At 44.6% G+C, this 24,204-nt stretch overlaps 1 protein-coding gene across 1 annotated transcript; it reads right to left on the reverse strand.

The window, feature by feature from the left end:
- Positions 1-68: 68 nt before the first annotated feature.
- LOC129865712 (segment polarity protein dishevelled homolog DVL-2-like) lies at positions 69-24,204 on the reverse strand. Its single transcript, XM_055938677.1, has 14 exons — positions 23,850-24,204; positions 10,291-10,360; positions 8,772-8,932; positions 7,978-8,087; positions 7,229-7,449; positions 7,035-7,104; positions 6,371-6,510; positions 6,174-6,250; positions 5,985-6,052; positions 5,185-5,316; positions 3,297-3,428; positions 2,565-2,741; positions 2,066-2,299; positions 69-1,918 (listed from the first exon to the last, which is right to left on the reverse strand). The coding sequence occupies exons 1-14, from the start codon at positions 24,008-24,010 to the stop codon at positions 1,350-1,352; spliced, it is 2,322 nt and encodes a 773-aa protein (XP_055794652.1). The 5' UTR covers positions 24,011-24,204; the 3' UTR covers positions 69-1,349.

Genomic DNA, 24,204 nt, shown 5'->3' on the forward strand with positions numbered 1-24,204 from the left:
TGGTGGACATAAATATTTCTCTAAAATCCATTTACATTCACAAGATATGGTAAAAAAAAGTCTTTCAATTTCAGTCTATTACAAATTTATTCTAAAATACAGAAACAAAAAGTGACAATAATCAAACAAGAAGGACACCAAGGTGACACTACTTCATTTAGCACCTTTATGGTTCGGTTATACATCGTCGTCATCTTCGATATATTCCTTCGTACAAAATGGATGCTTTCGCGTGTCATTAACATACAAAATATGAGGCAAGAGGATGAGGGGGAATCACAGTTATTTGAAGAGAGAACTCATGATTCAATCCCAAAAGTACAGTTTTTGGTGTGCCTTCGTCAGCCTGAAGTACCATTTCTTATACCACATAGTCCTAGACATGGTCACAGTACATGTTACCCATTCTTGTCATTTGAGGTCTTTATCCTCTGATTGCCAGACAGAAGTTTGTCTGTCATTGTTTGACCTATAGCTTCACAAGTTCACTATTCTATACTATTGCATTTACATGGAAGTTATTATAGATATAAACAAAGGTAAAAATAATACAATAAAAACTAGTTGGCACACAAATTCATGAAAAAAAATAGGCTTGATGAGACATAATACATTTCATACATGTCTTTTAGGAGGCTAATGGCTGAAAATAAGGCACTTATGAGTCACGTGATACAGCCACAAATGCCATTATCAACACTCAGGTAAATTTGGAAACATGATCAATTTCACCTCCCCCAATATAAAAGAGGAAGTGGCGCCCTCTACTGTCCGAGTCCTCTCAGTACACTTGGCGACAGCTCATTTGGCCAGTTCGTTACTTCAGTCGTTTCAATGAACGACCACTACAGTTACTCACGCCCAACCAAGTCAGCCAAACGCTATTAACTAAATGTTGGAGCTAGGAACACAAGCGTTTCACTATAACCGCAATAACATCTGCGAAATATGTGTATGTGACCAATAGAATTTGATTTTGAAATCGGTGATTTCAGAAGCAGAACTAAACCAATACACGCGCGTTTGAAATGAAACGGGAAGAGTTGCTTTTCTGACATGGAGAGTCAGGCAGCATGTTTTGGAGTTGCAAGTCAAGATACAGTACGCCAGTATATTCAGAAAAGGGAAACCAGACGCGATGCATTTCATGTCTTTTATGATACTGTGCCAAAATTCCTGACTCAATGTTGAACCCTGTTCTTACCAGACAAGAAATGAGTGACACCAATCTACTAGGTCCTAATCAGACCACAAGTTAATTACCAGCATAGACTAGAATATTCAGTCCCCAAAGAATGAAACTCCTAAACCTCACATCAATAGCCACTCACTTCACACACGTCATCAGACTACATGACATCCACAAAGAACTCGCTGGGGTTGCCCATGGCTAGGTGGAAGGACTGGCGCGAGGCCGTCAGCTCGGGGGGAACAGAGCCCAGGTCACGGGTTGGGGGGGCCCCGGGTGGTCCTCCAGGGACAGAGGGGCCCATGCCCGGGTGCATGGGGACCAAGGGGTGCTGCTGGGGGTACTGGTGGGGGTGTCCCATGTTTGGGGGTCCCATGTGTGGGTGTGGGTGCTGGGGCACCATCATCACCATCATAGGGTTGTAGGGCATGGGCATCCCCGGGGGATAGGGCGACATGTGGGGGGGCAGTGGCATGCGGTGATGATGATGATGCGAGCGCTGGGAGGAGTGGCTGTGCTCGCTAGGCGTGGCCGAGCCGTGGCCCCGCCTCAGGCTGCTGCGGACCGAGTATTCTGATTCGCTGCCGCTGCCCGAGCGAGAGTCCCCCCCTTCCCCTCCTCCAGAGGGGGACTTTTCTCCTCCTCCTCCCACCGTACTGCCTTGACCACCCTTACTGCCTCGTCGCCTCTCACCCCCCTCGCTCCGCGTTGACCCACTGCTCCGGCTCCCTGGGGGGATAAACACAGGGGTTACAACTGATTACAACTGCCAGCTCTCACACATTTATGGTTATTTCGTTAGTTTCCATAATGCAGTCACGATTGGGACATTCGGCGGACATCTTTCTCCCCCCCCCCCCCCACCCCCGGTCTTACCTTCACTGTGCTGACTGGCTGTGCCCGTGCTGCCCGGGGCGAAGCTGTAGCTGGACAGCTCGTGGTAGGGTGGGGGCTGGCTGGAGTAGGGGTGGGGGTGGGGGTACTGGAAGGAAGGGAAGGAGTGTAGCAGGGGCCAAGGTGTGGCCCCCGGGAGGGGCAAGGGGGCCAGGGTGTCCTGGTCGGAGGCCCCGCTGGAACCGTCGTTGTCAATCAGGGACAGGTTGGCCATGTCTGGAGGGGAGAAGTACGGAGGGAGGGGGCGAGGAGAGAGAGAGTTCAACTTTAACTGGTTGAAGAACTAATTTGGCCAAAGGGTTTGAATAAGCTCTTACAGCTATTAAGAAGATATAGGCATTAACCTTTCCACAAATAAATTCATTCAAATAAAAAAATCCAAATCAATATGATTTTTCTTCAGCATAAGTGCCCCCCTGGTACTCACAGTCCCCCTGGTACTCACAGTCCCCCTGGTACTCACAGTCCCCCTGGTACTCACAGTTCTCACAGTCGCTGAAGTCTCCGAAGATGTAGTAACACTGTTCTGAGAAGGTGATCTTGTTGACCGTGTGGCGGATGAAGCCGGCCTTCAGCAGGTTGCTGGCGTACTTCCTGGCCTCACGGCGGTCCTGGAAGCCCTCGATGTGGTGGTACAGCCACTCCACCACATCAGAACCTGGAGATAGACACACACACGCACGAGCGAGAGAGAGAGACACGCGCACGAGAGAGAGAGAGACGAGAGAGAGACACGCACACACGAGAGAGAGACACGAGAGAGAGAGAGAGAGACAAGAGAGAGAGAGAGAGACACACGAGAGAGAGAGAGAGAGACACACGAGAGAGAGAGAGACACGCGCACGAGAGAGAGAGAGACGAGAGAGAGAGAGACACGCACACACGAGAGAGAGACACGAGAGAGAGAGAGAGAGAGAGAGAGAGAGAGAGAGAGAGAGAGAGAGAGAGACGAGAGAGAGAGACACACGAGAGAGAGAGAGAGAGACACACGAGAGAGAGAGAGAGAGAGAGAGAGAGAGAGAGACACACGAGAGAGAGAGAGAGAGAGAGAGATGGACAGAGAGAGAGAGAGACACACACGAGATATGGACAGAGAGAGAGAGGATGAGGAAAGAGTTTGTCATTAGTTTGATCCCTTTAAATGTTTACTTTTTTGTCTTGATACAGAGGCCTGACTATGGCCCTCTTAAACCCCCCCCACGCTCCAACTCACCCAGGAAGGCATTGGGGATGGTGATCTTGAGCCACATCCTGTCTCTGACCTCCAGGCCAGACTCTGGGGAGGCCATGGCCTTAGCCACCGACGCCATGTCAGAGTGCAGGGACAGGTTGAAGTCATCAAAACCTGGAGAGATAGAGAAGGAGTAAGAGATACAGAAAAGGAGGGAGAAAAAGAAGGGTAGAGAGAAATAAAGAAAATGAGGAAGATAGAGGGAGAAATAAAAAAAGAGAAAGGGAGATAGGGTTGAGGAGAGAGAAATATAAACTCAGCAAAAAAAAGAAACGTCCATTTTTCAGAACCATGTCTTTCAAAGATAATTCGTAAAAATCCAAATAACTTCACAGATCTTCATTGTAAAGGGTTTAAACACTGTTTCCCATGCTTGCTCAATGAACCAGAAACAATTAATGAACATGCACCTGTGGAATGGTTGAACAGCTTACAGACGGTCGGCAATTAAGGTCACAGTTATGAAAACTTAGGACACTAAAGAGGCCTTTATACTGACTCTGAAAAACACCAAAAGTAAGATGCCCAGGGTCCCTGCTCATCTGCGTGAACGTGCCTTAGGGATGCTGCAAGGAGCCATGAGGACTGCAGAGGTGGCCAAGGCAATAAATTCCAATGTCCGTACTGTGAGACGTAGCTGATCGTCCTCACAGTGGCAGACCACGTGTAACAACACCTGCACAGGATCGGTACATCCGAACATCACACCTGCGGGACAGGTACAGGATGGCAACAACAACTTCCCGAGTCACACCAGGAACGCACAATCCCTCCATCATGCCTCAGACTGTCCGCAATAGGCTGAGAGAGGCTGGACTGCGGGCTTGTAGGCTTGTTGTAAGGCAGGTCCTCACCAGACATCACCGGCAACAATATCGTCTATGGGCACAAACCCACCGTCGCTGGACCAGACAGGACTAGCAAAAAGTGCTCTTCACTGACGAGTCGCAGTTTTGTCTCACCAGGGGTGATGGTTGGATTCACGTTTATCATCCCAGGAACGAGCGTTACACCGCGGCCTGTACTCTGGAGCGGGATCGATTTGGAGGTGGAGGGTCCGTCATGGTCTGGGGCGGTGTGTCACAGCATCATCGGACTGAGCTTGTTGTCATTGAGCACATCTGGGACCTGTTGGATCGGAGGGTGAGGGCTAGGGCCATTCCCCCCAGAAATGTCTGGGAACTTGCAGGTGCCTTGGTGGAACAGTGGGGTAACATCTCACAACAAGAACTGGCAAATCTGGTGCAGTCCATGAGGAGATGCACTGCCGTACTTAATGCAGCTGGTGGCCACACCAGATACTGACTTACTTTTGACCCCCCCTTTGTTCAGGGGCACATTATTCAATTTCTGTTAGTCACATGTCTGTGGAACTTGTTCAGTTTATGTCTCTGTTGTTGAATCTTGTTACGTTCATACAAATATTTTACACATGTTAAGTTTGATGAAAATAAACGCAGTTGACAGTGAGATGACGTTTCTTTTTCTGCTTAGTTTAGAAAGGGATGGGTGAAAACAGAGGGAGGTAGACAGCCATCATTGACCACAAAAAAAAAAAAAGTAGACAAGAGAAAGCCAGATGTGGCCGGTGCTTCCTGTGCCAAGGCCGGGGATAAAACGCCTGGCACGCGACAAAGGAATGGATAGACCACAATAACATAAGATAGCAGAGAAAGGGAGGAGGGCAGAAATGAGAGAAACAGAGAGGGAGACAAAGTAAGAGAGAGTAGACTGGGGTAAGTCAAGTGGAGAGAGAAAGAGCGAGAAGGTAAATGTTTAAAAGAGTGAGAAAGTTGAAAAGAGAGTGGCAATATGGAGAGAGTAGCTAAAGAGAGAGTAGACAAGATAAGAAAGGGCATGTGGTACTCACGTTCTGTCTCAGTGACAGAGGTGGTGGTGATGGTGCTGAGAGCAGAGCTGCCGGTGTAGGGAGGGTAGGCCCCCGCAAGGGCTACCGAATGGCTCACCCATGCTGCTGGGTCTATGGGCCGGATCGGCTCATCTACGGGGGGGGGGGGGAATACAAGAGATCTCAAAAACACAATTCCTTTGGCATTCCATAGGATAAAGTATTGATGGCCCCACTATACACAGTGTACAAAACATTAGGGACAGCTTCTCTTTCCATGACAGACTGACCAGGTGAATCCAGGTGAAAGCTATGATCCCTTATTGATGTCACTTGTTAAATCCTCTTCAATCAGTGTAGATGAAGGGGAGGAGACAGGTTAAAGAAGGATTTGTAAGCCTGGAGACAACGGAGACGTGGATTGTGTGTGTGTACCATTCAGAGGGTCAAGGGACAAGAAAAGATTTAAGAGCCAGGCGTACCGGTCTGAGTTTGTCAGAACTGCAACGCTGCTGGGTTTTTCACGCGCAACAGTTTCCCGTGTGTATCAAGAATGGTCCACCACCCAAAGAACATCCAGCCAACTTGACAACTGTGGGAAGCAGTGGAGTCAACATGAGCCAGCATCCCTGTGGAACGCTTTCGACACCTGGTAGAGTCCACGCCCCGACAAATGTAGGATGTTCTGAGGGCAAAACAGGGGTGCAACTCAATATTAGGAAGGTGTTCCTAATGTTAAGTACACCCAGAGTCAAAGACCATAGAGACCGAGTAGCTGTACAACTCTATGGTGGAGACGAGGCGTGCAGGCTGCTACTCACTGCGGGGGAGGGTGAAGTAGCCCTGAGGTGACGGGTCCCAGCACTTAGCCACTGTCAGGATGATGGGCCTGAGGGAGAGACAGAAGGACAGGTCGTCACCATCGCATGGCAACTGGCATTTCCCACTGAGCGTAGACAAAAAGGGCTCGGCCGTGTAAACGTGCTGATGTCCTTAGGCGTGAAACGCACCCGGGTTTGTGCACGATCTCCCTCAGCACGCGCACCGCGTCGTCGTTGCTCATGTTCTCAAAGTTGATGTCGTTCACCTTGAGGAGAAAGTAGATATGAACGGTCCAATCCTAACTCGAGAAACAAATACCTCATGTAATCAATCACCCGTTATATATGGCTATCCGGTTACCCGTCAGTCACACACACACACACACCTGCAGCAGCATGTCCCCGGGTTCGATGCGTCCGTCGGCAGCCACCGCCCCTCCCTTCATGATGGAACCGATATAGATGCCCCCATCCCCTCTCTCGTTACTCTGGCCCACGATGCTGATGCCTAGGAAGTTATACTTCTCTGTGGGAGGGAAGAGGATATTGGTTATTTAATCTCAAACTTTTAGGAAGAAAGTTCCCTGAGATAAAGAACCTCTGAGAGGTGGTGGTAAGAGTTGGTGAAAAAAAAGTGACAAGAGGAGAGAGACATGGCAGGAGGAGAGAGACATGGCAGGAGGAGAGAGACATGGCAGGAGGAGAGAGGGGAGGAAGCGATGGTGAGACATGGAGTTCAGGTCAAAGGGCAGAAATGTGTTGGGAGGGGTGGATGTCTATAGCCTGGTAAAGCAGACTGAGCGCTTAAGTTCCGTTTCACTTCACAGAATGTGAGCTATTGCTAAGATCAGGCAGGTTTCACCAGGCTATTTCCAGAACGACTGGAGGTTTTTACAAAATGGACGCGCAGAGTACCGGTTAGGTGGTCAAAAATAACGAGTGAAAAGGCTCGACAGTCAAAGAGGGTCAGAGAGATGGGTGGAAGATGTAAAAACGGATGACGTGAGAAGGGGAGTGGTGTCGGGGAACAGACGGCGAAACGTTACTGACCCATGTTGAGCGTGACGGTGATGATGTTTAGAGACATGGTGGAGTCCGTCACACTGCTGAACGACGACGCCTGGGACAAGAAAAGGGAAAACGCAATAAATTCCAACGCAGAATGGGACATTTCTGACTTAAACGGTTTATGTCGCAAACTTAATAAAAAAATGAAAAGAGGGAAGGACTAGTGAATTCATTACCCTTTCTAGCCTGGGCGGGCGCTGTTTCTTGCGCCTGCGGTGGCGTTTGAGCAGCCTGGACGCCGTGCTCTGCTCTGTGGAGCTGCTGAACCGGCTCATGGTGTCGTCATCCTCAGAGTCACAGAAACTGGTGGTGTCCAGCTCGCTGCTCATCACCGTGGTAGCGCTCTCATAGCCCGCTAGGTGGCGCTCCATGCGGCTCTGGCCGTTCATCCTAGGCCCTGACGCACCAGAGATCGAGAGATAGGAGAGCAGGGCGGAGAAGAGGAACAGAGATAGAGGGTTAACTATGGATTTCATGTTTATTCATGTTATCAATGTCAATTGCTATTACCACTAGAACAAGGGTTGCGTTCATTAGACAGAACATTTTGAAACGGGAAACCTGACATTGCCCATTAAGAAACGCTCATTGTCATTTTCCATTGTGAAATTTTCCATTACAGTGCCCTACTGAACATGACCCAGTGCAGTTCCATCATGGTTCGTCAATAGCTACCACAGCCACAAAGTCCTAAACCCTGCATATTTAAAAATGTTATATTTTTTTACATTAGATTTTAAACCTTAACCACACTGCTAACCTTATGCCTAAATTAGGACCAAAAATAACAACCTCGTTTTCATGAATTTTTACGATTTAGCCATTTTGACTTTGTGGCTGTTCTATTAGCCATTTTGACTTTGACGCTGTTCTATGTAGTGGAAACCATCATGTGACAGTAGAGTGGGCGGTGCAGAGTGCTCACCATGTTGCTCCATGGCCTCCCTGTGTCTGGGTCTCTCTCTCCGGAAGGACACCACAGACTCGGTTTCTGTCTGGTCATCCAGGTTCTCCACACTGCCTGCTGCATTGGGACTGCATAGGGGAGAGGGTTAAAGTAGAAAAAAAACATAGAAAACATAGAATTGACTTCGAACGAGAACGTCCGTTCTACTCATTCTAATTCTATGGGTGAATGGTATTGTATGTCAGCTCTGGAACATACATTACTAATAAAACACAAATAGCAGCGCACACCTAACATCCAATAATATAGGCTACATATATTACGACCTATGAGGACAACGTGTATGAATAGGAAGCAATGGATCAAGCCTAGTAGAGGTACTGTATGTCACAACTGGGTTCAAATAGCATTTGAAATCTTAATTTTCAAGAACTTTGAGCGATTACTTTAGTCTGCCTTGAGTGCTGGATAGGCGGGTTTGTACTTTTGGGGCCATTCCTCTGGTCCGATTGCACCAGGAAAACTCGATACAGTGCAGCTAATGATTTTAAATACTATCTGAACCCAGGTTTGCGGTGTATTATGACCTAGACAGACAGTAACTAGAACCTGTTCCCAGACCAGGTGCTTACTGTCAATGGGCGGCACAGGCTCAGATCATGTTCAAATGGGCCGTTGTATTTAACAGCAGGTAACATGATAGGCTGGAGTGACTGAGGTATTCTGTCATAGAATACGTTAGATACAGTACGAGATTCATTAGAGTAGCACACTGATTATTTGGGACTGTGGGAGAGGGTGTGCGCTCATACTGGAACGATGGGGGTCTGGAGTCACCGATGCCCCCGGTCCTCTCGACAGGTGGGGGTGGGAGAGGAGGAGGGGGTGATGGCGGGGGCCGGACTTCTGCCGGGGGCGGAGGAAGGACTGGTGGTACTGGCTCTGCTGCTCCTGGCGTGTCTGATGAAACCAACTGAGGAGAGCGGGAGGGACAGAGATTTGGAAGGGGTGGACAGAGGAGGGAAAGAGGGGAAAAGTAGTTGAAAGGGGATGATAGTGAGGATGGAGGATAAAAAATGTACAAAAAATAATAATAATAATAATAATAATAATAAAAAAATAAAAAAATCAGGTTGAAGAAGAGGAATTATTATTTTAGTTTGTTATGTCAGTCAATTCTCTAGGTTGTTAAGTTTGTTTTGTTTTTACTCAAAGGGCCTTCAACAGGCCGCCAGTTGCCCATCCCTGACCTCCTACACATCCAATTACCTACTCCCTACAGACCCAACATACTCCTACACAGACCAGTCTGCCTGGAGAGGGGCTAAAAAAACCATCTTTCAACAAAGAGTCTGGGTTTCTATACATTTAAATGTCTCTATGACAAAGGAGACTGAACAAAGCATCCATTCAAATGTGTTCTAGTTTCGCGGATACAGTTCTGTCCTGAACCTTCCCCTGAAAACCAGTTTGCCGTTTTGATTGAATATCCCCTCTAAGGTGTCAGAGACACAGTGCCACAGAACACTACCCCCCCCTTTCTTTTCTTTAAACTCTCTTCCTTCCCTCGTTCTTCCAAATGGCTGTTTGACTATAGAGCAGTCATCCCTCTGGGATACTCCATCCTATCACGTGTCAGTCCCTATGGCCTCCTCTCTTTGTCCAACCCTTTTAATCCCTCTCTCTCTCGTTTCTTCTCCTTCATATGCACTTAGCAGATGTTTTCCTCCCGACCGGGACAAGTCACAATGTTTTGTCTGCAGGACTCATATCCTGCATGTTCTTTAGGGTAGGTAATATGATCAAAAGTGAGGACATTTTGAGGATGTAGGAAATACCTTGGTTCTGTCAGTGTTACATTCACAGACCAAGGTGTTCATGATAGTGGGTTCTTGCCAGTGTTCTATTAGTAGTTAAAGCAGGGTCATAGCCACAGAGGTCGGTGAAGAAAATGCCGCCATGTTGGCACCAAACGTTCCATGACAACAACGTTCTAATTGGCATTCTTAGAAGATCATGCAATGGTCTTGGAACTTGACGCCAATATGGAGATGGTTTTAAACTCTGAAACTCAGACCGAGTTTGCCAGAGTCTGTAGCCTACATCGCTGGCTCTGGTTCAAAGGTCACTTTGAGCAGTTTATGATACATTTGAACTGCTAGGTCCAATTCAGCAGTATTGTTCCGACTTGGGAACTTGACTTTTACAATTCGGCCCTGGGAAAATAGTTTGGAGCAATTCAGGAGTTCCCCCTCTGTCTCCCTTCCACTGCTGGCCTTTCACTGGTCCAAGATAGCTGTGGACCGTCTACCTCTCCCAGTTTGCCCTTACCCATGACACCACTCGTCCGTTGAAGCAGGGGAGCTTGGCACTGTCGTCGGAGATCTCTTCCTTCACCACCCTAAAAAAAAAAAAAAAAAGAGGAAAAGAAAGAAAGAGAGATTAGGCTAAGTGAAAACACAGAGACAAACACATACTGTAAACCCATAACGCAGAGACCCGACGTAAAAGAGCAACACGAGGACACCACGGTGTTTCCCGATGACTCCGCGTCCTTACCGAACCACAACGGAGACAGATACACACTCCCTACAACCACGTCTGCAACTCACGGACCAGACAATGTTTCTTGAGACTTAGACATCCATCACTTCTTTTCCTCTGCGTCCACTCATACAAGGTTAGTGAGACAGAGTCTGCTGTGTAATATTTGTCTGTCTGAGCCACTATTTATTACTGCAGTACTTAGGACCTGAGCTGGACATGAGTACTGTGTAGAGGAAACATTTAACTGACTGCCTAAAGACTTACAGCTAAGCTTTTTCATCTTCATTTGCCTCTACGCCTGATGTTTTGTGTGTGTGTACACATGCACCATTGTGTGTGTATGTGTGTGTGGGGGGGTGTAGTATGGTCGGCTCTGCCCCACTCTGAGGTTTTGTAAGCAGCTGTTGAGGGTTGGTTTTGTGGGTGAGTGTGAGCAGCTGTTGTTTTGAGTGTAAGCAGCACAGGGCCAGATTGTGGTGGGCACCGGGGAGGCATGTCACAGGGAGGAGGCGGGCCTTGTGTGACAGTGCTGGAGTGGGTGAATGTGAGAACCCGTCTTAACCCCCTATTGTGCCCTCTTTCTCTTTCCCACTTTCTCATCTCTCGCTCTGTCTCTTTCAATCCTTTCGGGTTGCCCTCTTTCTCTTCCCCTCGGTCTATCCTGTTCTTTCTTGCTAAGAGGGCAGAATCAGATTGCATCCAGAAAGGGACAGATGCAACATTCTATCCCTAACAGGGTAATAGTCTACATACCTCACCATTCCAAACAAAATGACCTCACCTCAAACTATTTCACCAACTCACTCGCAAATGTCTCAAACAACACAAACACATCTTGGAAATTCAGAATCCCATTGGAATCCTAAAACCTGAAATTCTTGCCCAGCACCTCCCTCCTAGCCGTTACTTATTTGCCTCGCACATCCCAAACAAACACACATTTTTTCTCTCCCATTTACTAATCTCTCGCACAGCACAACCACAACCACCATTCACTTCCACTACCCCGACCCCTCTCTCTTCCTGTTGATTCTGCCACGGCCAGACACCAAGCAAATGGCCTCCGTCCAACCCCAGGTCCCCGATCTGGTCTGCTCTGTTCCACAATGCTCAGCTCTGACTGCCACACACAGCCAGTCTGACAGCTGGCTCGCACTCCAGGAAACAAAACACACACAGAACAGGCAAACACACACACACACACACACACCAATGCTTTAGTTACTTTACTGAGGCCTCAGGCTGACTAGCTCTGTTTTGATTGGGCAGCTGACTCCTTTGAGCTGGGTTTAAATGTAGCCTGCTTGTAACTGACTCTCTTGAGATGTTTCAAAATGTTGCGGTTGTGGTAGAAGTAGACTTAGGTCTAATGAACCCAGGAATCAGACACTTCCAACTGCTTGACTTCAACTCACATTTAAAAAAAATGGATTTAGCCTTTATTTAACTAGGCAAGTCAGTTAATAAATTCTTATTTACAATGAGGGCCAACCCCGGCCAAACCCTAACGACGCTGGACAATTGTGCGCCACCCTATGGGACTCCCAATCACGGCCGGTTGTGATACAACCTGGAATCGAATCAGGGTCTGTAGTGACGTCTCTAGCACTGAGATGCTGTGCCACCCGGGAGCTCCACTAATGAAGCAGGAGAAATTGATTGTTTTAGTGCCTGTTTTAATAACATAACGTTTTGGTTTCATGTTCAGTAACATCCGAGAGAGACATCAAAGTACGTTTTACTAACTTTACAAAACTTAAGCAGTTTAACTGCAAGTAATGAGTTTAACAGAAGCCCTAGGTCTCATCAGTCAAACTCCAACACAAACATGCATTCCATTCAACCTAGGGAAGTGCACGACTGACAGGCAGCCACCAAAGAAAGATTAATTGCGAGAGGAGACAGCTCTTTCAGTCTGGAGGATTTAAATGGGAGAAAAGAAGGAGAGAGAGAGAGAGAGAGAGAGAGAGAGAGGAGAAAGGGGGATATACAGGGGTTGCAGCCAGCCAAGCTAGGGTGTTAAGGGAGACAAAAACTTGGTCCAGTTCCCAAAAGGGAAGAAAAGCTGAGGATTTCACAGAGAGAGAAAGAGATGGGAATTAGTGATGAGAAGAGCCAGGGTAACAGCCAGGGTAACAGCCAGGGTAACAGCCAGGGTAACAGCCAGGGTAACAGCCAGGGTGAGAAGGGCTTTTCTTCATTGTGGTGTCCAATGTAAAGACAGTATTTATGGCGGAAGTTATGCTTTGACCCATATTTGGATACTAGTATTTTTGCCTGGTCTTAGCTATGAGAGATCAGGAGGGGTGTGACGGATAGAGAGTAGAGCTCGACCGATTATGATTTTTCAACGCCGATACCTATACCGATTATTGGAGGACCAAAAAAGCCAATACCGATTAATCGTTTTTTTGTTGTTGAAATAATGACAATTACAACAATACTGAATGAACACTTATTTTAACTTAATATATTACATCAATAAAATCAATTTAGCCTCAAATAAATAATGAAACATGTTCAATTTGGTTTAAATAATGCAAAAACAAAGTGTTGGAGAAGAAAGTAAAAGTGCAATATGTGCCATGTAAAAAAGCTAACGTTTAAGTTCCTTGCTCAGAACATTAGAACATATGAAAGCTGGTGGTTCCTTTTAACATGAGTCTTCAATGTTAAAGTTTTTGGTTGTAGTTATTATAGGACTATTTCTCTCTATACGATTTTGTATTTCATATATCTTTGACTATTGGACTATTGGATGTTCTTATAGGCACTTTAGTATTGCCAGTGTAACAGTATAGCTTCCGTCCCTCTCCTCGCCCCTACCTGGGCTCGAACCAGGAACACATTGACAACAGCCACCCTCGAAGCAGCGTTACCCATGCAGCGCAAGGGGAACAACTACTCCAAGTCTCAGAGCAATTGTCTTTTGAAACGCTATTAGCGCGCACCCCGCTCACTAGCCATTTCACATCGGTTACACCAGCCTAATCTCGAGAGTTGATAGGCTTGAAGTCATAAACAACTCAATGCTTGAAGCATTGCGAAGAGCTGCTGGCAAAACACACAAAAGTGCTGTTTGAATGAGTGCTTACTAGCCTGCTGGTGCCTTCCATCGCTCAGTCAGACTGCTCTATCAAATCATAGACTTAATTATAACATAATAACACACAGAAATACGAGCCTTTGGTCATTAAAATGGTCGAATCCAGAAACTATCATTTAGAAAACAAAAAGTTTATTCTTTCAGTGAAATACGGAACCGTTCCGTATTTTATCTAATGGATGGCATCCCTAAGTCTAAATATTGCTGTTACACTGTACAACCTTCAATGTTATGTCAGAATTATGTACAATTCTGGCAAATTAATTACGGCCTTGGTTAGGAATAAATGGACTTCACACAGTTCGCAATGAGCCAGGTGGCCCAAACTGCTGCATATACCCTGACTGCTTGCACGGAACGCAAGAGAAGTGACACAATTTCCCTAGTTAAAAGAAAGTCATGTTAGCAGGCAATATTAACTAAATATGCAGGTTTAAAAATATATACTTGTGTATGCGCTTGTTAAATCATCACCCATTTGTCCAAGTAGGCTGTGATCCAATGAGAAATTAACAGGCACCGCATCGATTATATGCAACGCAGGACACGCTAGATAAACTAGTAATATCATCAACCATGTGTAGTTAACTAGTGATTATGTTAAGATGTAATGTTTTTTTATAAGATAAGTTTAATGCTAGCTAGCAACTTACCTTGGCTTCTTGCTGCCCTCGCGTAACAGGTAGTCACAGCCTGCCACGCAGGCTCCTCGTGGAGTGCAATGTAAGGCAGGTGGTTAGAGCATTGAACTAGTAACCGGATGGTTGCAAAAACGAATCCCCGAGCTGACAAGGTAAAAATCTGTCGTTCTGCCCCTGAACAAGGCAGTTAATCTTTTCTCAATAGGGGGTGCTGTTTGCACTTTGTTCCCAAATTAAACTGCCTCGTACTTAAAACTTCTTGAGAATACAGGGGGTGCTGTTTTCGCATTAGCATAATTGCCTCTACAGATTAAACTGCCTCTTATTCAATTATTGCTGTTACTATATGCATATAACCATATACCATTGGATAGAAAACAAGCTATGGTTTCTAAATCCGTTTCAATTTTGTCTCTGAGTGAAACACAGGTCATTTGACAGCACTTTCCCTGAGCCAGAAGAAGATTGCAAGATGTGTATGCTCGCTTCAACGCTCTGCCTATATATGGTCACGCCACCTATGACCCGAAACACACTTCATTCTTCTTCCTCTGGGTGTCAGGAAGACGTCAGAGGAGAAATTTTTTGTTTATCTTGTACTGACGTGAAATAAGACCTATTTCTTTAGCGTGACCGACAACTTCCGGTTTTCTGAAACGCGCGTTTTAGAGGTGCCATTGTCTTTTGTTATGCTGACGTTACGGATGAAAACTATCTCCGTCTCGAAGTTTGTTTGATACATGTGACCATATCATCGTAATGTATGTTTTTTCAATATAGTTTAATCAGATTATTTGAATTTTTTCGGGAGTTTTGCCGTGTTCCGTTCTGTGCGTTTTTTAACTTTGGACAGGGACCGTGCCAGTCGACCAGTACCCAGGCTAAATGAGGAGGGAAAGTTGCCATTGTGAATGGATTGAACGACTCATCAGGACTAAGGACACCTTGATCAACATTCTGATGAAAGATCAGCAATAGTAAGACCCAATTTACGATGTTATTTCATATATCTGTCGTGCATGTGAACTGGTCGGGCGCGCCCAGTTGGTTCTGGCTGGCGTGGTTATGCTAATTTAGCGCTACATTTTGTTTTCGCTATAAAACATTTAATAAATCTGAAATATTGTTTGGATTCACCAGATGTTGGGCTTTCAATATCTGTACGCTGTGTATTTTTTCTGAAATGTTTTAAGACAAGTAATTAGTTATATAACGTTGGTCTCTGTAATTGTTCTAGCTGCATCAGCACTATATCAGATTGCAGCTGCAATGTAGAACTGTGATTTATACCTGAAAAATGCACATTTAAAAAAAAAAAACTATGCTATACCATAAATATGTTATCAGACTGTCATCTTATGAATTTGTTTGTTGGTTAGTGGCTATCAATATCTTAGTTTAGCCGAATTGGTGATAGCACCTGATGGAGTAAGAAACTGTTGGAGTAAGAAAATGGTGTCTTTTGCTAACGTGTTTAGCTAATAGATTTACATATTGTGTCTTCCCTGTAAAACATTTAAAAAATCTGAAATGGTGGTTTTATTCACAAGATCTGTGTCTTTCATTGGGTGTCTTGGACTTGTGATTTAATGATATTTAGATGCTACTATTTAATTGTGACGCTATGCTAGCGATGCTAATCAGTGTGGGGTGTGCTCCCGGATCCGGGTTAGGTACTCTGTAGAGGTTAATTCTTGCTTGTACAATATGCATATTATTATTACTATTGGATAGAAAACACTCTAGTTTCTAAAACCGTTTGAATTATATCTGTGAGTAAAACAGAACTCGAGTTGGAGCAATTTTCCTATGAGGAAGTGAGAAATCTGAAATCTGCAGGCTGTTCTGAGGTCAGTTTATTAGTTTGCATGTCTTCTATTGGTTGAGATGCACTGCATACACCTTCCCCTGGATGTCAGCAAATAGTGAGAATTGGAATGGAGTTGCTAGGCAGATCTGAGGCCTTATAAATGGGCTGGCAACGTGGGGTCCTCTCTTTCCTTCCTTCGCCATGACGCAAGACAGACCTCAGGATGGCGTTCTAGAAAGCTCCCGTTATAGCCCTTAGATATATCCGGCTCTGATTTTATTCGATATAGGTGTTAAAGACATCATAATGTTGTTATTTTAAACCGAGTTATATCAGTTTATATCAGTATATTGCGATTTTCGGGTATTTATTTGTGCTGCCTTCTAGGGACTTGGGCACGTCTGGCTAATGTTTACTGCTAATTCCAAAGTTGAAGGCGACAATCTACAACCGAGCTACGATTCTTTTGGACAAAGGACAACTTGCCCAAGATTCTGAGAAAAGTAAGAACTATTTATGATGTTAATTCGTTGTTCTGTTGAAAAATGTAAAACTCATATTCCGCCATTCATTTCGGTGCGGTCTCGCTTTAACGCACGCTGTATGTCGTAGTAACGTTAATTTAAAAAATCTAACACAGCGATTGCATTAAGAACTAATGTATCTTTCATTTGCTGTCCAACCTGTATTTTTTAGTCAAGTTTATGATTAGTTACTGATTAGAGTAGGTGCCTCTCCCAAGATTTCTCCCGACATATTGTTGGCAGCTTGGCAACTATTCTCATTGTATAACCACGATGTGCCGCTAAATATGCACATTTTCAAACAAACTCTATATGTATTGTGTAATATGATGTTATAGGACTGTCATCTGAAGAAGTTTGAGAAGGTTAGTGAAAAAATTAATATCTTCTGCTGGTTTATTCGTTATCGCTATTGTTGGTTTGAATCAATGCTGTTGTGTGGTTGGCTATTGTAGTAAACTAATATAATGCTATATTGTGTTTTCGCTGTAAAACACTTAAAAAATCTGAAATATTGGCTGGATTCACAAGATCTTTGTCTTTCATTTGCTGTACGCTGTGTATTTTTCATAAATGTTTTATGATGAGTATTTAGGTAATTCACGTTGGTCTCTGTAGTTATTCTAGTTGCTTTGGTGAGAGTTGTGATGGTGGCTGCAAAGGTAAACTATGATTTATACCTGAAATATGCAATTTTTTCTAACAAAACATATGCTATACAATAAATATGTTATCAGACTGTCATCTGATGAAGTTGTTTCTTGGTTAGTGGCTATTTATATCTTTATTTGGTCGAAATTGTGATAGCTACCTATGCAGGAAAAAAATGGTGGGGAAAAAAAGTTGTGTCTTTTGCTATCGTGGTTAGCTAATAGATTTGCATATTGTGTCTTCCCTGTAAAACATTTTAAAAATCAGAAATGATGGCTGGATTCACAAGATGTGTATCTTTCATCTGGTGTCTTGGACTTGTGATTTAATGATATTTAGATGCTAATATTTACTTGTGACGCTATGCTAGGCTATGCTAGGCAGCTTTTTTACTGATGGGGGTGCTCCCGGATCCGGGATTGTGTGCAAGTAGAAGTTAATCCACCGTTCCTAGACCGTCATTGAAAATAAGAATGTGTTCTTAACTGAATTTCCTAGTTAAATAAAGGTGTAAAAAAATAATAAAAAAATAAAAAATAAAAATTGGCCATTCCGATTAATCTCTCAACCTCTAATAGAGAGATGGTTTGGCTTTCTTTATGCAGTCATTGACCCCCCACATTTCCCTACCTCTTTGATAGGCAGTCATATAATTTGAAAGTCATATAATTGGGTAACGTTATAGGACATTGTGCTTATTGAATTCAATTAAATACTATTAAAATAGCCTAACAGGCCAACCAAATGTGTCACCTTGTTGCATTAACTGTCTAAAGATAAAATCACATACCCCTATTCCAAACATCAGATCAACTCAAGCGTTTCCCCCTTCTCATGACACATATTTTCTCCCACTAGCCAATTTTATAACTAATTGGCGACAGATTTTCACAAAAATATTCTAAAATATACATAAATAAAATATGCAAATTTTCCCACCAGAGATGTGTTTACATCAAATTTACTTTTCCGGATAAGTCTGTGCGTGCTGACGTAGGACACATAAAATTTGTTATCCCATGTACCAAAAAAAAATAATAAGTCAAATGGGTTTCCATTGCATTTTCAACTCTACTGATGGTTTTGGCACAAAAAAAATGTTGCGTTAAGTAGCAAATTTGCCAACTGGTTTTGGCATGTGAACTCTAGCCAACAGCTCGCAGATAGTGCAGGTATAGCCTGCATGAGATTATTATGGACAGAATAGCAACAATATTTGCCAAACATCAATAATAATATGCCACCAGAATAAGCCCCTTCATAATTATTGGAAAGGGACACCCTGTGAAGTTAACGGCATGCTTTCCCGAGTCGTAGTGGGAGGACTACACAACATGTAGTTACTCCAAATTTACTTCGATATGATGGTTATTACATCCATATAAAAGCATTTCCAGCTACATTTCTCAGACACAAAAAGACCCCGCCTTGTCTAGCGTATATATAGTTTACAGACAAATTTGCTGTTTCCATTGGGCCAGTCGCGACATTTTTTTATCCGACATGTACTTTACTCGCATAAAAAGTCTGGAAACCTGGTTACGAACCGCTAACCAGGTTTCCATCCAAACTTTGTGTGAGTAAAGTACATGTCAGATAAAAAAGTACCACAACCGACCTGACGGAAACAAAACTTTTTTTTTTTTACTTCTTATGGATCAAATCGCTTTAGCGGGATCGATTTGACAACATCCGGTGAAATGGCAGAGTGCCAAAATCAAATCACTATAAATATTATACTTTCATGAAATAACACATGCAATACACCAAATTAAAGCTACACTTGTTGTGAATCCAGTCGCAGTGTCAGATTTCAAAAAGGCTTTACGGCGAAAGCAAACCGTGCTATTATCTGAGGACAGCACCCCATCAAACAAAGACAGACAATTATAATTCAACCCGCCAGGCGCGACACAAAAATCAGAAAAAAATATATATTTCATGCCTTACCTTTGATGAGCTTCTTCTGTTGGCACTCCAATATGTCCCATAAACATCACAAATGGTCCTTTTGTTCGATTAATTCTGTCGTTATATATCCAAAATGTCAATTTGTTTGGCACGTTTCATCCAGAAAAACACTGGTTCCAACTCACGCTACATGACTACAAAATATCTCATTAGTTACCTGTAATCTTTGTCCAAACAACTTTCGTAATACAACTTTAAGTATTTTTTTACGTAAATAATCAATAAAATTTAAGACGAGAGAAACTGTGTTCAATACCGGACGAAAACAAAGAAAGCATGTTCTAGGTCGCGAGCAGCAAATCATTAGAGTGCACCTGGAGTGACACAAGAAACTAACAGGGCTACCTCTTCATTTCTCTAAAGAAAAACATCAACCAATTTCTAAAGACTGTTGACATCTAGTGGAAGCTATAGCAACTGCATGAATATTTCTATTAAAACGGCCTTGCCATAGAAAACCAATGGAAAACAGATTGACCTAAAAAAAGAAAATCCCTGGATGGATTGTGCTCGGGGTTTCGCCTGCCAAATCAGTTATGTTATACTCACAGACTTTATTCAAACAGTTTTAGAAACTTTAGAGTGTTTTCTATCCAAATATACCAAATGTATGCATATCCAAACTTCTGGGCCTGAGTAGCAGGCAGTTTACTTTGGGCACACTTTTCATCCGGACATGAAAATAGCGCCCCCCAAGCCATAAGAAGTTAAGTAAACTTTCCAAATGTCGACAAAACAAAATACACTAGACAAGGTGGAATCGTTTTGGGTCTGGAAAATTAATTATGCGAGAAATGTCGCTGGAAACACTTTTATGCACATGTAATGATAATAACCATCATATCGAAGTAAATTTGGGAGTCACGCAATTACGTGTGGTCCACCCACTAAGACTTGTAGGGAAAGCATGCAGTTTATTAGGCTACAGATGAAATAAGTTACGATGAACTTCACAGGGTGTTGAAAGTGCAAGGTGATTAACTTGATGCTCCTTTCTCATAAATATTGAGGGTCTTATTCTGGTGACATGATCAAATGCCGTTTGACAAATCAAAATAATCTTGCTCTTTTATCCATAATAATCTCATGTAGACTATGCCTGCACTGTATATCTGCAAGCTGTTCGCTAGAACGCATGTGCCAATACTAGAGTGGGCACACTCGCTATATAACACAAACATTTTATAAAGGAAGCGGATCCTTTGTTCGGACCACCAACCAGGACATTGGATATAATCAAAAAGTCCGACCCAAAACAACGTTGCTGCAGAAGAGTTAGACGGAGCGGCCTCCTGGTCAGACTTCGAAGGCATGCACACCACCCACCGTCTCCGAGTATATTACTCGCCAATGTCCAGTCTCTAGACAACAAGGTAGACAATTAGGGCATGTGTTGCCTTCCAGAAAGACAGAGATTGTAACGTTCTGTTTCACAGAAACATGGCTCTCTCGGGATATGTTGTCAGAGGCGGTACAGCTACCGGGTTTTTTCATGCATCGCGCCGACAGAAATAAACATCTCTCTGGGAAGAAGAAGGGCGGGGGTGAAGGCTTCATGATTAATGACTCATGGTGTAATCATAACAACATACAGGAACTCAAATCCTTTTGTTCACCTGACCTAGATTTCCATACAACCAAATGCAGACCATCTGATCTCCCAAGAGAATTTCCATCGGTTATCGTCACAGCTGTGTATATCCCCCCTCAAGCGTATACCACAACGGCCCTCAAGGAACTTCACTGGACTTTATATAAACTGGAAACCATATATCCTGAGGTTGCATTTATTGTAGTTGGGGATTTTAACAAAGCAAATTTGAGAACAAGGCTACCTAAATTCTATCAGCACATTGTTTGTAGCACTCGCGTGGGAAATACACTGGACCACTGCTACTCTAACTTTCTTGATGCATACAAGGCCCTCCCCTGCTCTCCCTTGGGCAAATCCGACCACGACGTAGTTTTGCTCCTACCGTCCTACAGGCAGAAACTCAAACAGGATGTACCCGTGACAAGAACCATTCAATGCTGGTCTGACCAATCGGAATCCACGCTTCCAGATTGTTTTGATCACTCAGACGGAAATGTTACGGGCAGCCTCAGAGAATAACATTGATTTATGAGCTGATTCGGTGAGTGAGTTTATAAGGAAGTGCATTGGAGATGTTGTACTCTCTGACTATTAAAACCTACCCTAACCAGAAATTTTGGATAGATGGCGGCATTCGCACAAACCTGAAAGCGCGAATCACCGCATTTAACCATGGAAAGACGACTGGGAATATGGCCGAACATAAACAATGTACTTATTCCCTCCGTAAGGCAATCAAACAAGCGAAATGTAATTATAGTCGCAATTCAATGGCTCAGACACGAGACTTATGTGGCAGGGTCCACATGCAATTACGGACTACAAAAAGAAAACCAGCCACGTCTTGCTTCCAGACAAACTAAACACCTTCTTTGCCTGCTTTGAAGATAATACAAGGCCACCGACGCGGCCCGCTACCAAGGACTGCGGGCCCCCCCTCTCCTCCGTGGCCGATGTGAGTAAGATATTTAAATGTGTCAACCCTTGCAGGGTTGCTGTCCTGGACGGCACCCTAGCCGCATCCTCAGAGCATGCGCAGACCAGCTCGCTGGTGTATTTACGGACATATTCAATCGCTCCCTATCCCAGTCTGCTGTCCCTACATGCTTCAAGATGGCCACAATTGTTCCTGTACACAAGAAAGCAAAGGTAACTGAACTAAATGACTATCGCCCCGTAGCACTCACTTCTGTCATCATGAAGTGCTTTGAGAGACTAGTCAAGGATCATATCACATCCAGCTTACCTTCCACCCTAGACCCACTTCAGCTTGCATACCGCCCCAACAGGTCCACAGACAATGTAATCACCATCACACTGCCCTATCCCATCTGGACAAGAGGAATACCCATGTAAGAATGTTGTTCATCGAGTACAGCTCAGCATTCAACACCATAGTACCCTCCGAGCTCATCATTAAGCTTAAGGCCCTGGGTCTCAACCCCACCCTGTGCAATTGGGTCCTGGACTATCTGACGGGCCACCCCCAGGTGCTGAGGGTAGAAAACATCTCCACTTCGCTGATCCTCAACACTGGGGCCCCATAAGGGTGCGTGCTAAGCCCCCTCCTGTACTCCCTGTTCACCCATGACTGCGTGGCCATGCACGCCTCCAACTCAATCATCAAGCTTGCAGACGACAGTAGTAGTGGGCTTGATTACCAACAACGACGAGACAGCCTACAGGGAGGAGGTGAGGGCACTCGGAGTGTGGTGTCAGGAAAACAACCTCTCACTCAACATCAACAAAACAAAGGAGATGATTGTGGACTTCAGGAAACAGCAGAAGGAGAACCCCCCTCTCCATATCGACGGGACAGCAGTGGAGAAAGTGGAAAGTTTTAAGTTCCTTGGCGTACACATCACAGACAAACTGAAATGGTCCACCTACACAAACAGTGTGGTGAAGAAGGTGCAACAGCGCCTCTTCAACCTCAGGAGGCTGAAGAAATGTGGCTAGTCACCTAAAACCCTCCCAAACTTTTACAGAGGCACAATTGAGAGCATCTTGTCGGGCTGTATCACCACCAGGTACGGCAACTGCACCGCCCTCAACCGCAGGGCACTCCACACCAATAAACCCCACAGAAGGGGTAGGGCCGACAACAGCAGCTGGCTAGCCTAACACAGTGTCACCGCAGCCCTCCGCCTCTCGGGCACGGTTTTCTCCTGTACACAGCAGGCGAGAGTGACACTGCGTGCTAGCTAACTAGCACACGGTGTCACTAATTAGCAAGATAGCTAGCCCACGGTGTATCCCCCATCCTCCCACCAGCTGTGCTAGCGGAAGGCAGGGTGACAACATGCCCTTAGCCCCCACCTGGCAGGCACTGTTTTCCAGCAGTTCTGTTAACAATAGTAAGGGCAGGGGTTCGGCAGGCGGTAGCGACCAGCTGGCTAGCAAGGCATATTCCGGGGCGGGCACAAAAAAAAACCCAGATAGTTTTATTTCCCTTTTGATCAGGGGGAGATGGACCAATGGGTTACTTGGAGGGGGGGGGGGGGGGGGGGGGGGGGGGGTTTCATGCAGGAACCAATGGGATGCTCAAGGGGGGAGTGTTCATGAAGGAACCATTTGGATGTTCGAGGGGGTGGGGCAGGAACGCCCCGAATTGCACACCATTTAATTTTTATGTGCACAATGTCATTGCGCACAGCCTTTTATCGCGCACAGCTGCAACAGGTCCATTTGATAGAAACATCTCTGTTGGGAAAATGCGCATGTTTTTTTACGAAGTTTTATTAATATTCGCATGAAAATCTGTAAACCTAGTTACTTAATGACACCTTTCATTTGCAACATTGGATCATGCAAGTTGATCCAGTGAAATGGTTACTAGTTAACTTAGCTATTGTAACTAACGTTACCAAAGTGTAGCAACAGTTCACGCTTTGTGACTTTTGGAGTATAGTCAAAGATAAATAGACTTTGCAACAATGTATCTAATCAACTACTGGACTCAGTTGGTTTTCTTCTTTATCATCATAATTTGCCTGAAACCCACAACGCGACACCGCACAATCATGCATCGCTGGCTCTCACTTACCCGAAGTCCTGGTCCATAGACTTAAAGAAGAATTTGTAGTTGGGCTTGTTCAAGACCTGTTTAAAATCCAACAAAGTGATATTTTCGGCAGGAATCTGAATCTTCACCAAATACGGCGTCTCCTCCTCGTCGATGTGGTATATTATTTTGGTTTCCGCCATTTCACCAGCAACTTTTTTTTCAGCTGTACCACACAAACTATGGAAGAGAAAGGTAGCTAGTTAGCTAACACTAGCTATGCTAACGGGAGAAGGGGGTGAGGAGAAGTGCTCTTACAACACTAGCCAGCAGTGAGTTTGCCCTGGCCAGAACTAATAAAAAAGATGAACATCTACTTATATCACGAACATATCGC

This window comes from Salvelinus fontinalis, chromosome 11 (genome assembly GCF_029448725.1).
Source record: "Salvelinus fontinalis isolate EN_2023a chromosome 11, ASM2944872v1, whole genome shotgun sequence".
NCBI lineage: Eukaryota > Metazoa > Chordata > Actinopteri > Salmoniformes > Salmonidae > Salvelinus > Salvelinus fontinalis.